At 44.3% G+C, this 19,250-nt stretch overlaps 1 protein-coding gene across 1 annotated transcript in view; it reads right to left on the reverse strand.

Moving 5' to 3' along the window:
* LOC149287725 (uncharacterized) overlaps positions 1-19,250 on the reverse strand; it is a 415,509-nt gene that overhangs the window by 337,937 nt on the left and 58,322 nt on the right. The window contains exon 2 of the mRNA XM_089492576.1: positions 9,496-9,616. Within this exon, the coding sequence (XP_089348702.1) occupies positions 9,496-9,616 (121 nt within the window). The remainder of the gene's footprint in view (positions 1-9,495; positions 9,617-19,250) is intronic.

The raw sequence follows: 19,250 nt of genomic DNA on the forward strand, positions 1-19,250 counted from the left end.
TGCTATGGAATCCTGGGATTTTACATTCTCTGCCACAGAGCTCTCATGCCACAACAAACTACAAATCCCAGGATTCCAGAAAATGGAGCCAGGAGAGTTAAAGCGGTTTCAAACTGGATTATATCTTGTTTGGGGGACTAGCCTCCTCTTAGAAGCCAAAGCCCAATGTTTGTGAAGAAGAAGAATAAGGATTGTATTAAAACTATCATCTCCATTTCTGATCCTTTTTAAAACCCATGTTCCCCAGAAGGAGCAGAGCTGTGTAATACGAAAACCCTCTCAGAAAAGAGACACAAAAGACACACAAAGAGACACGCTTCCTTCCTTTTGGCCCAAGGAGCCTGGCCTCCTTCTGACTCTGGAGCCTCAGGAGAGAAAGAGATGCCTCTGTTCAACTGAGGCTCAGAGAAGGTTCTGGAACATTATTCCCCACAGTCACAAGCAGCACAAAATGGCTGCCAGAACATAAGGAGGCAGGGACTGGGATTCCAGCCAATGAAGGCCAGGTATGGCTCATGAAGGTATAAGTCTGAGTGATCTTAGATAGAGCTGCCTCCACATATATACATATATGTATATGCAGAAACACACATGCACACATCCATCTGTTGTTGTCCATTGCTCTGGTCCGTTATTCCAGGTGATGCTGGAGAAGAGCCCTGCCTCCAGAGGAACCAAAGGCTGCAGGCGACGAGGAGAGGGACTCCTTGCCCAATGCATGACTCACCTGGAGGGAAAGCACCAGGAAGGCCAGTTCCCCCACCTTCACAAAGGCCCCATTCCCACTCCCTCATTTGCCCTGGATAGAACTGGGCAGATCCGGGTGCCCCCATATCGAATCTCCCTGGAAACAAGTTCCTACTACCCTTTACCTCAGTCGGGGTAATCTACCCCCTGAACCTGACCCAATCTGACCGGGGCTGAGTTCATATTTGCCGGCAGCAGGGAAGAGCCGGTTGTTTTCAAAAAGAAAGGGTCCATAGTCCGCTTTCAGAAAAACCACGCTAAGGTGGATTTGCCATAGATCTCTTGTGCAAGCCCCTGATCAAGTTGTGTTAAAATTGGCGCAAGTGTGAACTTCCAACTTTTAAACCAGTTTGGGGACCGGGGTAAAATGTAGTATGCATGGTCCCTACATTTAAGGGTGAAGGGAGCAAGAAACAACAAGCAAAGCCTAAACACTTCCTTTTACCATTGCAGCGTTGGAGCGTGTCGCCACCCTCAAACTGTCAATTGCTCACCTGAAAAAAGACCATGAGCAGCGCAGAATGTGGCTATACAACTCGGTGTGTGGTGCTCCCCACAACAATGATGCGGGTCTTCCTTTTTTTACTTTAAAAATGTTTATTACACTAAGATATTCCCATGATGGTATTTAAATTACCAAATATCGACCAAATATTAACTATTAATTCAACGGATGTTCTCTCCCTTTTCTTCAAATGTTTTAAGACAACTCCATTCCATTTCTAAATATCCTTTTGGTTTCTCTCTTAGTAAGGCAGATACTATGTCCATATTTCTAGCTTCCTGTATCTTAACCAATCTTTGATAGGAGGATTAATGGTAGATTTCCAAACTTGAGTAAATAAGATCCTTGCACATGAGACCATATATAAAATAATCCTGTTGTATTTTACTGATCTGATGTTGTGTGTCATGTTTAATAAAAGTACATTTGGTTCAAAGGGGAATATTTATATCCAGAATGTTTTGGATGGTTCCATGAATCCTTTGCCAGAATCCTTTAGCTTTAATGCATGTCCACGAATATGAAAGAAGCTTCCCTCGGGTTCCCCGCATTTCCAGCACTTACTATTGCCAGTTTTGTATATCTGGTGGATTTTGGGGGGTTAGATACCACCTCTATAACATTTGATATCATTTCCTTTATAGTTTTGGCACAGAGTTAATTTATTTGTTCCTTTCCATGATTTTCCCCATTCCTCTATAGTTATAGATTTATATATATTATGTGCCCATCTTACCATGCTGTGTTTAATAATTTCATCTTCTAGATCTCTTTCTTTTAATAGTTTATAATATTTGGATATGTGTTTACCTTTTTGGTCCATCATAATTTTATCTATTTCATTGTTATCCATCGTTAACTCAGGAGCTTTATTGTCTGCCTTAAAACGATTGTTTAATTAGTTGTATAAAAACCAATCCTTCATGTTTCCTCTTTCATTAACTTCTTCCATAGATTTCATATTGTATTTTCCTTCTGGTGTTTGGTTTATTAAATCTCCATATCTTAGCCATGGAGTATCTTTGTCCTTTGTTCTATTGTAATAGGCTTCTTGCAATGACCCCCAAAATTGATGTCTCATTTTATACCATGCTTTAAGCAATGATCTTCTTATAACATGATGGTTAAAAGTATTGTTATCTTTTGCTTTTGTATACCACATATATGCATGTATACCAAGATTCAGGTTAGCTTTTTCTATATTCAAAAATTCTTGTTTTCTAATTTGAACCATTCTTCTAACCATTTGAGACAAGCTGCATAATAATAATACAGCTTAAAGTTTGGTAAGTTACATCCCCCCTTGAAGCAAAGATCATTTACTAAGGGAACCATAACAGTTTCGACTCCATATCCCATCCTGAAGCCAATTTGAAATGGTCTAGATACTCTGCTTCATCCAAGACCGCTTGGAGATGAAGAGCAACTATCCTCAAAATTATGTTGGTTAAAAATGGAAGATGGGAGACCGGTCTGTAATTGTTCATCTCCAAGGGATCTAGGGAGGGCTTTTCCATAAACGGCCATAACACTGCTTCTTTTAAACATGATGGAAAATAGCCCTAACTAAGAGATGCATCAGGTGATATAAAAAGGGCAAGGGTTGGGAGGGCAAATTCTCCTCTTCACACTTACAAGGAGCTTGTCCACACCCTCAGTACTCAGATTCGAATTGATCCAGTATGATCTTACTCAGGGACACCTCACTTACAGCCTCCGCAATAATGCTGACATCCAATTTGGCTCTTATCTGAGAGACATTATCTGTGAAATAGTCATTTAAAGCATCATAGTGAGCTGTGGAAGGCTCTAATAACGGGTTCCAGGAGGAAGGTGCCTGAAATAGGTCCCAGATTCCCCCCCCCCCCCCCAACTTCAGCAGTCCCTTTATGCTTCTCTTCCTTTGGCACTTTCATTCCTTTCAGATGCCCCAAAGACCCCTTCTCAGCATGCGCAGGGATCGTAAGGCCTTTGCTGCTGCTGCTGTTTATTCCATTGTCGGCCTTTGGAAGAAGGGAAGGACTGCGGCCTTTTTTCCTTCCTTCCGGAATGGAGCCCAAGCTGCAGAGCTGGACTCAGGAGGGAAAGGCTGGGAAGGCTCTGCTTTGTACATATAGCTCTGTCTCTCTGAGTATATATGTGTGTTTGCCTCTGTTTTTATGGCTGGGAATGGAGCTGAGGGCTGAGGAGAGAAGAAAGGGTACATTTTGTGCAAATGCAGAATTTCTGTACAACAATGAGTCCAGTGTGTTGAAACAACACAAACTTTATTTCAAACACATAACCAGAAATTCAGTGTTTAAGTCAGAGCTGCCCTCCCCAAACCAAACATTAAAACCTCAAAACCTAAAACATCACATTCGTCCAAACCTGGCCCCCCTCCAATTCCCACAGTCTATGTCCCACAGATAACAAGGCCCCCTTTGCCATTCCCACAAACTAGCCCTTTCTGTTAATATCTGTCCCCAACTTTCTTCAGCCAACATCCCACAAATTCCAAATGCTATCATTCCCATAACTATTCTAACCAGCTGCAGCCAATCCCACCCCTCTGTTTAACTAACCTATTCCACCACCATGATCCCCACTCAAATTTATAAACGAAAGCAATAAGCTATAATAAAGGCAATTAAAACCTCAAAATAACAAAATATAATTGAAAAACATAAACAGGCATATGGACACACAAACCTAACACACGAAATCACAAGGGCTTTTTCTTATCACCACAAGATTTAAAATATATTCTTTGTTTTGCTTCTTGATAAATATAATGTTAGTTCATTTCTGGAATTTGTGTGGCTTCTCTCCTGTGTGGATTCTCTGATGTTTCATTAGGTTTGACTTGGAAGAAAAACATTTCCCACAATACTGGCATTTGTTTGGGTTCTCTCCTGTGTGGACTCTCTGATGTGCCAATAGGTATGACTTTGAAGAAAAACATTTCCCACAATGCTGGCATTTGAATGGTTTCTCTCCTGTGTGGACTCTCTGATGTGTCACTAGGTGTGACTTCCAAGAAAAACATTTCCCACAATGCTGGCATTTGTATGGCTTCTCTCCTGTGTGGACTCTCTGATGTGCCAATAGGTGTGACTTCCGAGAAAAACATTTCCCACAACGCTGGCATTTGTATGGCTTCTCTCCTGTGTGGACTCTCTGATGTACCAATAGGTATGCCTTGGAAGAAAAACATTTCCCACAATCCTGGCATTTGTTTGGGTTCTCTCCTGTGTGGACTCTCTGATGTGCCAATAGGTGTGACTTGGAAGAAAAACATTTCCCACAATGCTGGCATTTATGTGGCTTCTCTCCTGTGAGGACTCTCTCGTGACTGACAAATTCTTCTGTAAAGGAGGACAATGGCAGACAAGATTGAATCTCAGTGTTAAGAGAGGAAAGTGTTGCCCCAAGATTTAGCCTCACATTCATCCCTCCCTATTTGAGATTAAATTAATAATGTTGGTGTGAGTGACCTGAGCATGACCCTGTTCTAGATGTCCCCAAATCTATATAATGACTGTATCCTTACACAGAGCTACCAAAGAAGAAATTGAAGGGGAACTGTCATGAGGAAATCAGTAGAAGCAGATGGTCAGGCATTTGAAAAATATTCCAATATATATATGTAAAAATACTTTGATTGAAAAGTGGCATCATTTCCTGTGAGACTGCCATAGAGTCTTGAGTCAGAGCACATGGCATGATGCAAGCTGACTGCAGAGGATGCTTCATGCTGTGTGGCACCAGGAGATGACTCACAACCAATACAGTATACAGCTCACATGCGGATTGATGTGGGTTGGAGTTGTGTGTACAAGAGATTGTGAAGTTGATGAAAGTCAGAGAGGAGAGCTGGTACATATTTGTTTTCTATTGCAACTCAAGCTAAAGAACCTCCAAGGACTTGGAGGAAATCAACTGTGTCTGTGAGTTATTTTTAAGTGTGGAAAGTGGTTAATGCATTGCCAATGCCTATATCTGGAGATTTGCTACTGTACTCTGCTATGTTATTATTGAACTCTAGGAGTGTCGCCTTCAGACTGTGCTATACATTGGCTTTGAATGGTACCAGAATTCAGAGCCAAGAAGGACCTGAGAGCCAGTGTGATAATCCTTTTTGGCTGAAGTATTTCCACCAAGCACCCATTTCATTTAATTCAGTTTCAGACAATTCTTTCCCCACCCAGGAAACATCCTAAAGCAACTTAAACCTTTTCGAATGCTCGGTTTCTGCCCCCAAACAACAATTTCAGTATAAATATCAGCTCCAACTGGCTGTTCTTCAGCATCAGTCCAGTTGCAGACTTACACTCCGTTGGTTTACATTGCTAAACACCTCACTACACTCACCAGCCCCACTTGCTATAGCAGTTACTGACTTCTCTCCCCTTTCTGGACCCACAGCAATTGGAATCAAGAGCCATCTAGGTAATGTATTACCATTAGCAAAGCCTTACACTATTCACCACTCCCACCTTTGTTACCTAGTTCTTGCATGTGGTGCGTGAACACCTATATGTGTATATGTGTGTGTGCGTGCATGTATTTTGCTTTTCCCCTAAATAAAACACAAAAATCTATTTAAATGCCTCTGGAGTTCTGTGTGCTTCTGGGCCTGGTATAGTTGGGATGAATCCCGAGGTCACTGTTGCCTCAATCTCTCCTTTGGACTAAGTATTAAATTCCCCTAAAAGCATAGCACTTGTGGGTCTCCTCCCCAGACTCCAGCATTTTGAGTGACAAAGGGCCTCTGTAATCAACCACAGAGCTAAGAAAGCTCAGGTTGGAAAAGAAATATGAGAGGAAAAGGAATGTTTGTGTTGCTCTTTCCTCTCTTCATAGACATTGCTCATAATTGCTAAATGGAACCCTTAATATGTATGAAAACAAGGGCCTGATTTCAAGATCATTTCTTAAGTTCAGTGTTCTACATGGGGCTACCTTTGTACCAAGTTTGGAAGCTTCAGTGAGTTGAAAACGTGGCAGCCAGATTGGTCACCTGAACATCTAGGTCAGACCATATAACACCAGTATCCCTACATTGGCTGACAATTAGCTTCCGGGCACAATACCAAGCGTTGCTTATTACCTTTAAAGCCTGAGCTACTTGAGGGAACTCCTCTCCCTACACCATCCGCCCCTCACTCTCAGAACATCTGGGAAGAATCTATTAGATTACCCAAAGGTCAGGCTAAGAACAACTTCTCACAGAGCATACACAGCCATGGCCTCCAAGTTATGGAGCAACTTGCCGGAGGAGATCCGTCTTAACACCACCTTGGATGCTTTCAAGAAAGGACTTAAAACGGATCCCTTCCGGCAGGCTTACCCAGCTGACCTCTTTAAAGAACTTAAGGAAAAATTCCACTTCTGATCACAACTGTGTATTTTAAATGATGTTTTTATTTGTCCCAAATTGAGTTTTAAGCGTTTTGTTGTTTTACTGTGTGTAAATTGGATGCTATTGTTGTTTTGTGGTTATTTTACGGTTGTAATTCCGCCTCGCTCCATTGAGAGAGACAGGTAAATACAAATAAAACTTATTATTATTATTATTATTATTATCATCAGTATAATCTGTGAGGTTGGTGGCTGCCTCCCAATCCCCAAGGCCCCTCTTCTGGCCCTTCCCAGAGGTCCCTTTCTCTCCGCACAGAGCTAGGAAATCCTGGCTTTGCTCCTGCCTTCCCCTCCTGGCTCCCATAGGCCTAGAATCATAGAGATGGAAGAGACTACAAGGGCCATCCAGTCCAACCCCATTCTGCCATGTAGGAATCAAAGCATCCCTGACAGATGGCCATCCAGCCTCTGTTTGAAGATCTCTAAGAAAGGAGACTCCACCTAAATCTCAGAGGGAGTTTGTTCCATTGTCGAACAGACCTTACTGTCAGGAAGTTCCTTCTAATGTTGAAGTGGAATCTCTTTTACTGCAGTTTGCATCCATTGTTCCGTGTTCTAGTCTCTGGAGCAGCAGAAAACAAGCTTGACATTCCTTCAAATATTTAAACAGGGCTATCCTATAACCTCTTAACCTTCTCTTCTCCAGGCTAAACATCCCTAGTTACCCAAGTCATTCCTCATAGTTTCCAAATCCTGCACCATTTTAGTCGCCCTCCTTTGGACATGCTCCAGTTTCTCCACATCCTTTTTGAATTGTGGTGCCCAGAACTGGACACAATATTCCAGGTGAGGCCTGACCAAAGCAGAATAGAATGGCACTATTACTTCCCTTGATCTAGGCATTATACTTCTATTGATGCAACCTAAAATTGCATTGGCCTTGTTAGCTGCCGCATCACACTGTTGACTCATGTTCAACTTGTGGTTTACTTGGACTCCTAGATCCCTTTCGCATGTAGTTTCATTCAGCCAGGTGTCTCCCGTCCTATATCTGTGCATTTCATCCCCCTCTTAAGCCTGATCCCCTTCCCTTTTCCCCTCCGCTTTCCAACCTTCCCTCTTGCCCATCTGCACTGCTTCAGTATTTCACCTTCATCATCTCTTTCCTGTCTTTCTGTTTTTCACATTCACTCCTTCGCTCTATCACAGACACACACCCATTTATGTGATGCATAAAATGGACACTTTGAAGCTCATTTGTTGAGAAAGGCAGGATAATCCATATACAAATTACTCATTGGGAAAGGCAAAGCAAGGAGGCTGGGACCTGGACTTCTGTTTTGGTGAGGATCAAGCACCAGGGAGCAGTATTAAGACATCTCTAAGACAGGGATGGGCTACTGTTGGGGATTGGGGGCGTCACATAGGCCCCCTGGGGATCTCAGGGGCAACCACACATTGTATTGCCTTAAAATAGGAATAAAGTTTTGTGCCTCAGTATCCCATTGCATCCCTTTGGGGAAGTGAAGCAGAACCTCAAAAGGCTGGAAGAGGGCCAAAAAAGCAAACATACTCAGAGATGTGCTACCATTTCAATGAGAAATGCATTACTGGTAATCTCCATGCTGTCTTCCTACAAAATCCTAGCATTGGTGAGATATCTGGGTGTGGAACTTAGTTTCAGAATTAAAAAGTCCTTTGCTTTCACCAAAAGGTTTATTGAGAAACTCAGGCAGAAGGGTCCATTAATAAGTCTAAGCTGTCTCTGAAGTGTCTAAACCTTTTCCCTCCATCGTTAACTACCTTCACACTCCTCCCTTTTCCTCCCCTTCAGCCCCTAACCAGCCTGGCTGCCAAGGTACCGCTTGCCTTCTTCTTCCACCATTCACATGCGCCTCTCCCCTCTGGGGCATGTCTGCCACCCAAAGTTCAAAGACCAGGCAGTTAATAGCCTCCACAATTGCTTCCCTTCCCCAAAGCCATTCTAGGCCCCAATATCCTTACCAACTACTTAAAACTACTAGCATTTAAACTACTAACAATCCCCCCTAAACCCTAATACCATTCTGGATGAACCACAGAACCTGCTTCTGACAATTGGCACTTTACAATGCAGTATTTAGAATCCTTATAAAGTGGAAAGCAATAGTGCCTCACTAAACTACAAATTCAAATATTCTACAGGATGTTGCTATCACAATTAAACTGTGCTTCAAAGGGATCTAGGACTTCTAGTAGACCACAAGTTGGACTTGGACCAACAGTGTGATGCGGCAGCTAAAAAGGCCAATGTGATTCTAGGCTGCATCAATACGAGTATAGTTTCTAGATCAAGGGAAGTAATAGTGTCGCTCTGTTCAGCTTTGGTCAGGCCTTACTTGGAATAATCCTGTGTCCAGTTCTGGCCTCCGAAATTCAAAAAGGATGTTGACAGGTTGGAACATGTCCAGAGGAGGGCAACCAAAATGGTGAAGGATCTGGAAACCATCAAGCCCTATGAGGAGCGGCTTAGAGAGCTGGGTATGTTTACTCTGGAGAAAAGAAAATTAACAGCGGATATGATATCCATGTTTAAATATTGGAAAGGGTCGTATTGAAAATGGAGCAATCTTGCTTTCTGCTGCTACAGAGAAAAAGAGACACCACAATGGATGCAAACGACAGAGAAAGAGGTTCCACCTAAACATTAGGAGGAACTTTGGGACAGTAAGAGCTCTTCGACAGTGGAATATACTTCCTTAGAGTTTGGTGGAGTTCTCTTCTTTGGAGGTCTTTAAACCAAGGCTGGATGGTGCTTGGAATGTGTATTCCTGAATGGCAGAAGTGGGTTGAACTGGATGGCCCTTGTGGTCTATTCCAACTCTATGATTCTATAATGCTAGTGGATTCCGGTTACTTACCCACAGAGGCCACATTCTCATAATTCTCCATCATTACAGAACTGTACATAAGTCTCTGCTTCTTCGTCAACAGTTTCCATTCCTCCTCAGTGAAATATACTGCCACGTCAGCAAAGGTCACCTGCAATAGAAAATAGCCCTCATCCACAGACTGACTAAGCAAAAGGGGAGGAAAGCACATGGTGCATCCAAATATTATTTGACCACTTTAGAATTCAGTCCAGGAAATAAACTTTACATTCTGTCAGCAAGAAAAAAGCTACTGCCTTTGAGATCCAGTTTGTCTCGAATCTTTTCAATATACAATATAATACACAATATAATTTAGGCTATGGCTGGGATATTGATGATGGATTAGGATACTGACTATCCCAACACATACAGTACATTTAGCCACCAAAGAATTATAGTGCATTTAGACATTTCTTGCCAGATTTCGGAGGCAAATGTCATTTTTATAAAGCAGTTCTGGGGAGCACTCTGGGCTTAAGGGTCACTGGGCCCACACCCAATTTATATTCAGAGACATTCTCCCATAGCCCCCAACATTTCATTGATGGGAAAAAAACAAGACACATGTGGACAAGCAACCTAGAAGGCAGTGAAGATGGCCAAAGTTGTTTATTAGGAAGATCACACACGCTAGGAAGGGCACAGCAGTTTGCTTTTGCTTCAGCCTCCTGGGAAGGGCCATATCCTGTCTCCTTCTTTCCTCTCCTCTCCCCACTTTTGAGCTGAACTGAAGTGAGCTGAGAAAGGGGAAAGTGGGAGGAGGATAGACCAACTGGGACATTTTTAAAAGCCCCTGAATAAGTGGGGTGACAGAGGATTAACCAGGACTGTCTCTGCCAAACTCTGACAGTACAGTGGACCCTTGTTATACGCTGGGCTTTGGTTCCAAGGTCCCCCGTGTATAACAAAATCCGTGTATGCTGAAGTCCCATTACATATAATGACATAGCAAAATGGTGTCCCTTATAAAAAATGGAAAATCAAGGTAAATTTATACTTTTTTGGAACATTTTCAATCTGTGTATGCTTGAATCCGTGTATAAAAAATCAGTGTATAAGAAGGGCCGACTGTATTTTATTTGCTTCCTTTCACAAACTGGCCCAGCAGCGACACAGATGAAGCTAATAGGATAGTGACTCACCAAAGAGCTGTTGTATCTTGGCAGCCTATTTCTGTTGGAGCCCAACTCCCTCCGCTTGGCCTCTGTGTTGGCCATCAGGTGGTCAAGGGGTCCTGGTAGGCCTGCACTTGGTCACTTCCAGAAAGAGAGGCCCCAAAGCCGTGTCCAAAGAGGCCGAGATGGAGTTCCTGAGAAAAGAGACCAGGGTTAGGATTGGCTTGGCAAGAAACACTGCAGCACTCAAAGACACAGAGAGCAGTATCCAGCTGGTGACATACGCAGGTGACATATGCCTCTTTTGGGCCGATGCAGAGGTGGGCATCCCCTTCCTCCCTCTGCACCAAACAAAGCCCCCTGGACCTAGCATAGATTCACTGCAGCTCCCCTACACAACAGATACTCCATTCCTTCTTAGGATGGTTGGAGATCAGGGGATGGGGAACTGGAGAGGGCCCTGGTTATGTCCCTGTAGCTAGATGTGAAATGAGTGCATCATAAATAAATAAATCATCTGCTGAAACCTCCAGCCAAAAGAGTTTATGTCCCCGTAGCTAGATGTGAAATGGTTGCATCATTTGTTGAAACCTCCTGACCTCCCTAGTGACTCTCAGAGGAAGATGCCTTCATTTTGCTTCTCACTACATAAACACAGCTGCATGCTTCTTCAATACCTCACACCCAACACTCTCACTAGGCATGGAATGGCCATGTGGGATTGCTTCCACAATTCTATGGTAGGACCTGTGTCAGTGAATGGCCAGTTTTAGCCTGATCCCACTTGTAGCAACACTGGAGAATAGAGGCCCAATGTTTGTGAAGAATAATAATAAGGCTTGTATTAAAACTGTCCTCCCCATTTCTGATCCCTTTTAAAACCCATGTTCCCCAGAAGGAGCAGAGCTGTGTAATAAGAAAACTTTCTCAGAAAAGAGACACACTTCCTTCCTTTTGGCCCAAAGAGCCTGGCCTCCTTCTGACTCTGGAGCCTCAGGAGAGGAAAAGAGGCCTCTGTTCAATTGAGACCTCAGAGAAGGTTCCGGAACATTATTCCCCACAGTCACAAGCAGCACAAAATGTCCACCAGAACACAAAATGGCTGCCACAACACAAAATGGCCACCAGAACACAAAATGGCTGCCAGAACACAAAATTGCCACTAGAACACAAAATGGCTGCCAGAACACAAAATGGCAGCTGAAACACAAAATGGCTGCTTCCGCCTAAGCACTTGGCAGTTAACATTTGAGGCCTTCAGGGGAGAGAGAGAGACTGAGGGGAAGAGTGGAAGGAGGTCCTGGAGGGAGGGGGCCTTGGGAGATATAGGGCCTTCCTGAGATATTCAGGGTTCGCTTCCTAACAAAGGGGTTTCTGGCCTCATAAAGGATTTGGGGCAAAGTGGGTCTGAAAGGCAGTAGTAGCCTTGTCTCTTTCCAATGGGACTTAAAGTGTATTTCCTGGACAGGATCTCCCAGCATCCACATGGCCAGAAAGAAAAGGGGGCCCTGCCCTGCAGTAAGGTCCCTCCAATCCCTCTGAACTGAGGACTACAACTCCCATGTCTTCTTTCTTTCTTTCTTTCTACCTAGCTGCCTTGTGTTAGTGGTGTTACTGCTCTTGTTGTCGTTGTGTGCCTCCAAGTTGTTTCTAACGTATGGCAACCCTAAGGAAAGCCTGTTGCAGGGTTTTCTTTGCAAGATTTGTTCAGAAGTGGTTTTGCAAGTGCCTCCCTCTGAGGCTGAGAGAGTGTGACCTGCCTAAGGTCACTCAGTGAGTTTCCATGGCCGAAAGGGCATTCGAACCCTGGGCTCCAGGGTCACAGTCCCATGCTCCAGCCACTAATCCACACTGTCTCTTTTTTCAGGCTTTGTTGTTTTTTGTGGAGTGGCCCGAATTCATTGCCGACTTCTGGGGAGCCTCTCCTGGGGTTTTCTTGGCAAGAGTTGTTCAAAGGAGATTTGCCATTGCCTTCCCTGAGGCTGAGAGAGTGTGGCTTCTTGCCCAAGGGACCCAGATGGTTTCATGGAGGAGTGGGGCACTAGACTCTGGCCTCCAGAGTTGAAACCCAACACTCAAACCACTGCACAACACTGCCTCCCATTCCCATGTACAACTTATGAAATAATTGCAGACTTATTTCTGTTCTTCATGTGTGTCTTCAAGTCATTTCTAACTTATGGTGACCCTAAGGCAACCTTATCATGGGGTTTCCTTGGTATGTTTCTTCAGAGAGGGGTCTCCAATGCCATTGAGGCTCAGAGAGTGTGACTTGCCAAGGGTCAGCTAAGTCCAAAACACACTGCAGCAATAATCCAATCTGAGATTGCTTTAACTGCCCTGGGTCAGTGCTAAGGAATTTTGGGAAATGTAGTTTTGTGAGACATTGATCCTTCTCTGTCAGAGGGCTCTGGTGTCACAATAAGTCCCTCCCTCCCAACACTTTCGCATTTCCCCCCAAAACCAGCGCAAAGCTGGCAGATGGAAAGAGGTTTTAAAGCAGCATTTAAATCTACCATATTTGTTATTAAAAGACTAAATGTCCCAAATGCTATTATCAGTTTTGTAGCTATTATTACAGAAAGACGCAGAGTGCAAACTCAAGTACCTTTATTTTCTGGAGTGAGATGGGCTTTTCCAACTGACTCACTGTGATGATCTCCGGTGGTCCAAGCAGCCAAACTGCGACCCTGGAATAATAATAATAATAATAATAATAATAATAATAATAATAATAGTTTTATAACCTCTCTTCAGCCAAAAGGCTATCAGAGTGGATTACAAATTGTTAATTAGACATTTAGAAGGAATCTTATTTCTACTTCTTTACTGATCTTTCCAAGCATCAACTGATCCAAGACACGTGTAAAAGGAGCAATGAGTAGTAGATACTCCAAGGAGATATTTACTATAAATAACAAAATATAACTGAAATATAAGTCATGCAAGATACTAAGAATCTTGCAGGAACAATATTTGTAAGTATATAATATTCAATTCATACAAGCTATTAAAATAAAAAATAGACCTAAACCTCCAATTCTGAGACTAACTTCCAAGATCCGCTCTTTAACTCTCTCTCTCTCGATCTCCAACCGACACAATTCCCCCAACTGTCTCTTGGTCTCTCAGGCCTTATATCTCCTTCTCACGGAAGCTTCCAGAAGAACCTTCATCTTGCTCTCTGATTGGTCAAGAGAGCCTTCCGTAGCAGTGATGTCACTCTGCATTTGCATAAACCTCCCTTTACTGCCTGAAAAAGACTTCCATTGACTGGAGCCCAGTCATTACACTTTCCCAAGGCAAGGCTTGCACCTATTTCCGATGTTGTTCTTGGGGTCTGCCTCCCAGTTGTTTCCAGGTCTTATGGTGACCTTATGGGAGTCTCTGAAGGGGTTTTCTTGGCAGGTTTCTTCAGAGTGGGTTTCCCATGGCCATCCTCTGAGGCTGAGAGAGTGCGACTTGCCCAAGGCTTCAGTTCTTTTGGAAGCCTTTTTGCTTTATCTTCTAGAAGGCAGCTGAAGTGTTGCTTCTTGCTCTGAAGAATGAGAGGAACCTTCTGGCATCCAAAAGGCTAACATTATATATGTATAAATAGGATTGCAATTCCTGTTCATTTATTAAAAGGTTTATAGTGCACCCCATATCCTAGATTCTCATAGCTTTGTCTCTTAATAGCAGTTAACTGTAAAAAGTTTGTTAAACAGATGTAATATTTTATAATATAATCTCAAAATCTGTATAGATGGCTTGATTTAACCTTAAAATTTGTAAATGAGGAGGTATGGCCGTATTTTATCATACCATGAAACTAATCTAGTTTGGGAATAAAGTCTAATGAAGTTACCCCAATCAGTTGCATCTGATTAATTTGTATTCATTAATTAAATTAGTTTGCTGAGGCACCAGAGCTCTCTGGCAGAGAAGGCTCAATGTCTCAGGACACTACAGTTCCCAGAATTCCATAGCACTGAACCAGGACAGTTAAAGTGGAGTTAAACCAGATTATCTCCTCAGTGTGGATGCAATTTAAGAGAAGGCAACTGTTACGAAGGGAAGGAGAGATGTAGATGAAATAGATGAGGAGAATGACAGGAGGATCGATGTAGATGTGGGTGAAATGGATGGGGGCTCTGAATTTGGCTGCCAGGGATGGGGAAATGGAAGGGAGGAAGAAAGGTGCAGCTGTCATTCAGGTGAGGCTAGCATTCAGGTGAAAGTGGAACCAGGCTCCTTTCTTCACCCCGGAAGTGCAAAGGTTCAGGATGCGTTCAGACCCCCACTGAGCATGCGCAAGGGTCCCAGTTAAAATCGTTGAATCTGAATGGTATGCACCGTGTGGTGATACAATTTGCACTCGCTCCGCTTTGCCTGAATCCGCATCACGGGACTTGCCTTGGATTCAATTCCCATCTATTCGGAAGAGTAATGGAAGGGCACTTTGTATTTTACCTCTTGCTTGGACAGGGATATGATTGTGGTTTTGAACTAATATGTCTTGAATGTGGTGCTCTATTACACAATATCATAGAGTTGTTTGTGAGGTGTATTAAAACTATCTTCCCCATTTCTGATCCCTTTTAAAACCCATGTTCCCCAGAGGAAGCAGAACTGTGTAAGAAAACACTCTCAGAAAAGAGACACAAAAGACACACTTCCTCCCTTTTGGCCCAAGGAGCCTGGCCTCCTTCTCTCTCTGGAGCCTCAGGAGAGAAAGAGAAGCCAATGGTCAGTTCAACTGAGGCCTTAGAGAAGGTTCTGGAACATTATTCCCCACAGTCACAAGCAGCACACAAAATGGCTGCCAGAAAACAAAATGGCTGCCAGAAGGCAAAATGTGAGTCTGGGGCAGTGGGTGGGGTCTTCCAGCTGCTCAGCCCCCATTGGCCAGCTTCAAGGAGAGGCGGAGCTTCAGCTTCTATATTTAGCTCTCGGTGGGGAAGAGAGAATGAGGAGAGAGCAGCAGCGTTTTAGAGGGAGAAAGAGACAGACAGACAGACATTAAGGGAGGAAGGAAGGAGAGAGAGGGGGGAGTGGAGTGAAGCGACAGCAGAGAGACAAGGCCTGGAACCACTAGGCTTCACTCCTGCCCTGAGGTCTGGCTGGGCCTGGCTTGGGTCTGCTGCTGCTGCTGCTGCTTTCCTTTGGCCACTGCCATTAAGGTGGGGAGGAAGGAGGCCCAGCAGTCCTTCTAGGCATGGCCCACTCTCTCTGAAGGCGGGAGAGTGGGACTCCCCAAAGGGGATTTCAATGCTTTTAATGGTGGCGCTCACGCTGTAGGAAAGATGATGAGGATGATGAGGATGATGATATCAGGCCTTGGGGGGGGGATGGAGCTGCCGCCAGACCTTAATCATCATTAATGCCACTGTCGCTAGGCCTTCTTGCTCTGAAGCACTGTAATGGCCATGGCTCAGTGTCATGGAACTCTGGGACTGTTCTTTTTGTTTGGCATTTTAGGTATTGTTAAGGTTTGGAAAACCTGTTTGGGATCCTTTCCGACTTTGGGGCCCTTTCATCCTCCATTTTGGGGTCCCTGGAGGCCTCAAACTGCCAAATGCCAAGCGTTGAGGCAGAGGCGGCCATTTTGTGTTCTGGCGGCCATTTTGTGCTGCTTGTGACTGTGGGGAATAATGTTCCAGAACCTTCTTTGAGGCCTCAGTTGAACAGAGGCTTCTCTTTCTCTCCTGAGGCTCCAGAGTCAGAAGGAGGCCAGGCTCCTTGGGCCAAAAGGAAGGAAGTGTGTCTCTTTTCTGAGAGGGTTTTCTTATTTCAGAGATCTGCTTCTTCTGGGGAACATGGGTTTTAAAAGGGATCAGAAATGGGGAGGATAGTTTTAATACAAGCCTTATTCTTCTTCTTCACAAACATCGGTCTTTGGCTTCTAAGAGGAGGCTTGTTCCCCAAAAAAGGCCAAAAGGAGCTCCTTTGGGAGTTTTTAAATGTCTCCCCAGTTTCCTTATTAATAGATTTTCAGGCAAGAAGGAAGACCAGACCATCTCATATTATCAAGAATGAAACAAACAAGCAAACATATAAACAAACAAACAAGGATAAGGGACTGTTTGGGGACTTTTTGTGTTCTCACAGCCATCGGGTGCGATCAGGAAAACCTTTCTTTAGGATCAGAAATCCTGTTTGGGGCCCTTCCGACTTTGACGCCCTTTCATCCTCCATTTTGGGTTCCCAGAAGGCCTCAAACTGCCAACTGCCAAGCGCTGAGGCAGAGGCGGCCATTTTGTGTTCTGGTGGCCATTTTGTGCTGCTTGGGACTGTGGAGAATAATGTTCTGGGGACTCAGGGCCAGTGGGGAGGCTGGGCTTTGGGGGCTGGGAGAGAGAGTTGGGACAGAGACCCTCCCTTTGGGCCCTAGATGGGGAGGGTCCACCAGTCCTTGCCTCCCCCTTTGGGAAAGGAGACCCCCTCAGCCCCCTGGACTCACTCCTGCCACTCATTCCTAGAATGGCTGGGACTCAGAGGAGCTTCCTAGGCATTGTCACCTTGTGCCTTCCATGGTCATTGGCACTGACCTTTCCCCATTGCCTTCCCTCCCTCAGCCCTGTGGACCTCCTCCTCCTTCGCACTCAGAGCAACCCTTCTCTACGGCTGAGGAGACGGCCTCTGACCCAGGGAAGCTCCGGCCATAAAGGACTGCAGGAGAGGCCTTTCTTTGGCTGCAGGAATCAGGGTCTTTGTACTGAAGGTAGGCCTTTATTCCTGGAGCTGAAAGAGGACCTTTGTTTAAATGTTTCAGTCCAGGATTGTGTGGAAGGGTTGCAGCTGAGAGACTGAGCCCATGCTTTGCAGGAATAAAGCCCCAAATTCGCTCTCTAACAGCATTGTCTTCCCAGAAGGTGGAAGGGAGATTTCCAGACCTCAGACACACAGTGCGCAAGTGAGTCCTTTTTATGGGAACTGTGTGTGTATGTGTTGTTTACTAGAACTTTGTGAAATATTAGTTTCACTGGGTTTATAAAATGAATTTATATACGTCTTCATTTACCCCAAATGAGCATAATCCAGGGTGCAATATTCAAGTCATAAAGCTATACATTTATAGATATTTGTTATATCAAGTGCAACATATTCAGCAGTGTGCATCTTTTTTAAAAATATTCAAGGAAAAATGAAGAAATTGTGATTTTAACAATAGATCCATTCAGAAACAATGCACACAAATGTACATGCCTCAATTTCTATGTGGCTTTAGCAAGAAGAGGGAGGAGGTAGATACCTCATGCTCCTGCTATGACTGACATAGACAAACACAGCAGTTAAGCTTAGAGAAATAGTCTCATCTGCAAAAATGAAATAATTATTTTGGCCAGTGTCTAAATGGGAAGGAGGCCATGATGATGGGAGGGCTTGGATTACATCTGTAAAGTAATTCATGTCTCATCCAGCCCAAGAGCTAGAGCTTCTCCACCTGGGACATAAAGCAGGCCCTCCCCTCCTCCTCTGTGTGAAAGAGAAGTCAAATTCTCATCAGTCATGATGACATAGCATGAAAAATTTGCATTCCTGCATTTAAAAATCTGAGGAGTCCTGAATCCTGTTGGTTAACCCTAGAGAGCAGACCCACTGAAACCATAAGTGACTGGTGAGTTAACATATAGATAAATCCAACTGATTCAGTGATTCTACTCTGATCAGGACTAGGCATGGATACAGGCTAGGATTTAGGTCTGCATGTGGCTGGAACAGTATATTCCCAAGACAAGATGGACAGGCAACAGTGTGGAAAATGGGCACTCTCCACATGGGCAAAGACACTATCAGAATTGTGACTTCTCTGCGTGCAGAAGGCTGCCATGGGAATGAGTGCTCCCTTTCCATCAGCTCAATTCTCTGGTGCCCCTGATCCTGGGAGAAGGGCTGGATCCCATGGAAGGGGAATAACCTGAGAAGAGAGAGCTCCTTTCCTGCCCTTCCTGACGAGGGGCCTCCCTGGGGAAGGGCCATTTGTAGACTCATTCCACCCAGAGAAACACTGGAGCATAGAGAGTTCTACTGGTTTGGCCATTGGGAGAATGAGGAACCACCAGGCCAGACAGCCTGACCCAGCACAACCCTTTATGCTCCAGTGTTGCTCCGAGTGGAATCAGACTGCAATTGGCCATTCAGTGACCCAGATCCTACGATACAGTTGTGGAAGCCATCCCGCATAGCCATTCCATGCCTGGTGAGAGTGTTGGTGTGAGGTATTAGAGAAGCATCCTGCTGTGTGTCTGTAGTCAGAAGCAAACTGAAGAAATCTTCCTGTGAGGGCATTGTGGACCTCTGCAGGTTTCAGCAGATAATGCACTCATTTCACATCCAGCTATGAGGACATAGTCAGGACCCTTTCCAATTCCCCATCCCCTGATCCCCAGCTACTCTCAGAAGGCATGGAGTAACTGTTGTGTAGGGGAGCTGCAGTGAGTCTCTGCTAGGTCCAGGGGGGTTTGTTTGGTGCAGAGGGAGGAAGGGGATGCTCACCTCTACATCGGCCCAAAGGAGGCATATGTTACCTGCATATGTCATCAGTAGGATGCTGTTCTCTGTGTCTTTGACTGCTGCAGGGTTTCTTGCTAAACCAAGCCTTACCCTGGTCTCTTTTCTCAGGAACTTCATCGCGATCTCCTTGTA

Source organism: Sceloporus occidentalis, unplaced genomic scaffold, assembly GCF_023333645.1.
Source record: "Sceloporus occidentalis isolate IW3139 unplaced genomic scaffold, rSceOcc1.0.p SCAF_57, whole genome shotgun sequence".
Classification (NCBI taxonomy): Eukaryota; Metazoa; Chordata; class Lepidosauria; order Squamata; family Phrynosomatidae; genus Sceloporus; species Sceloporus occidentalis.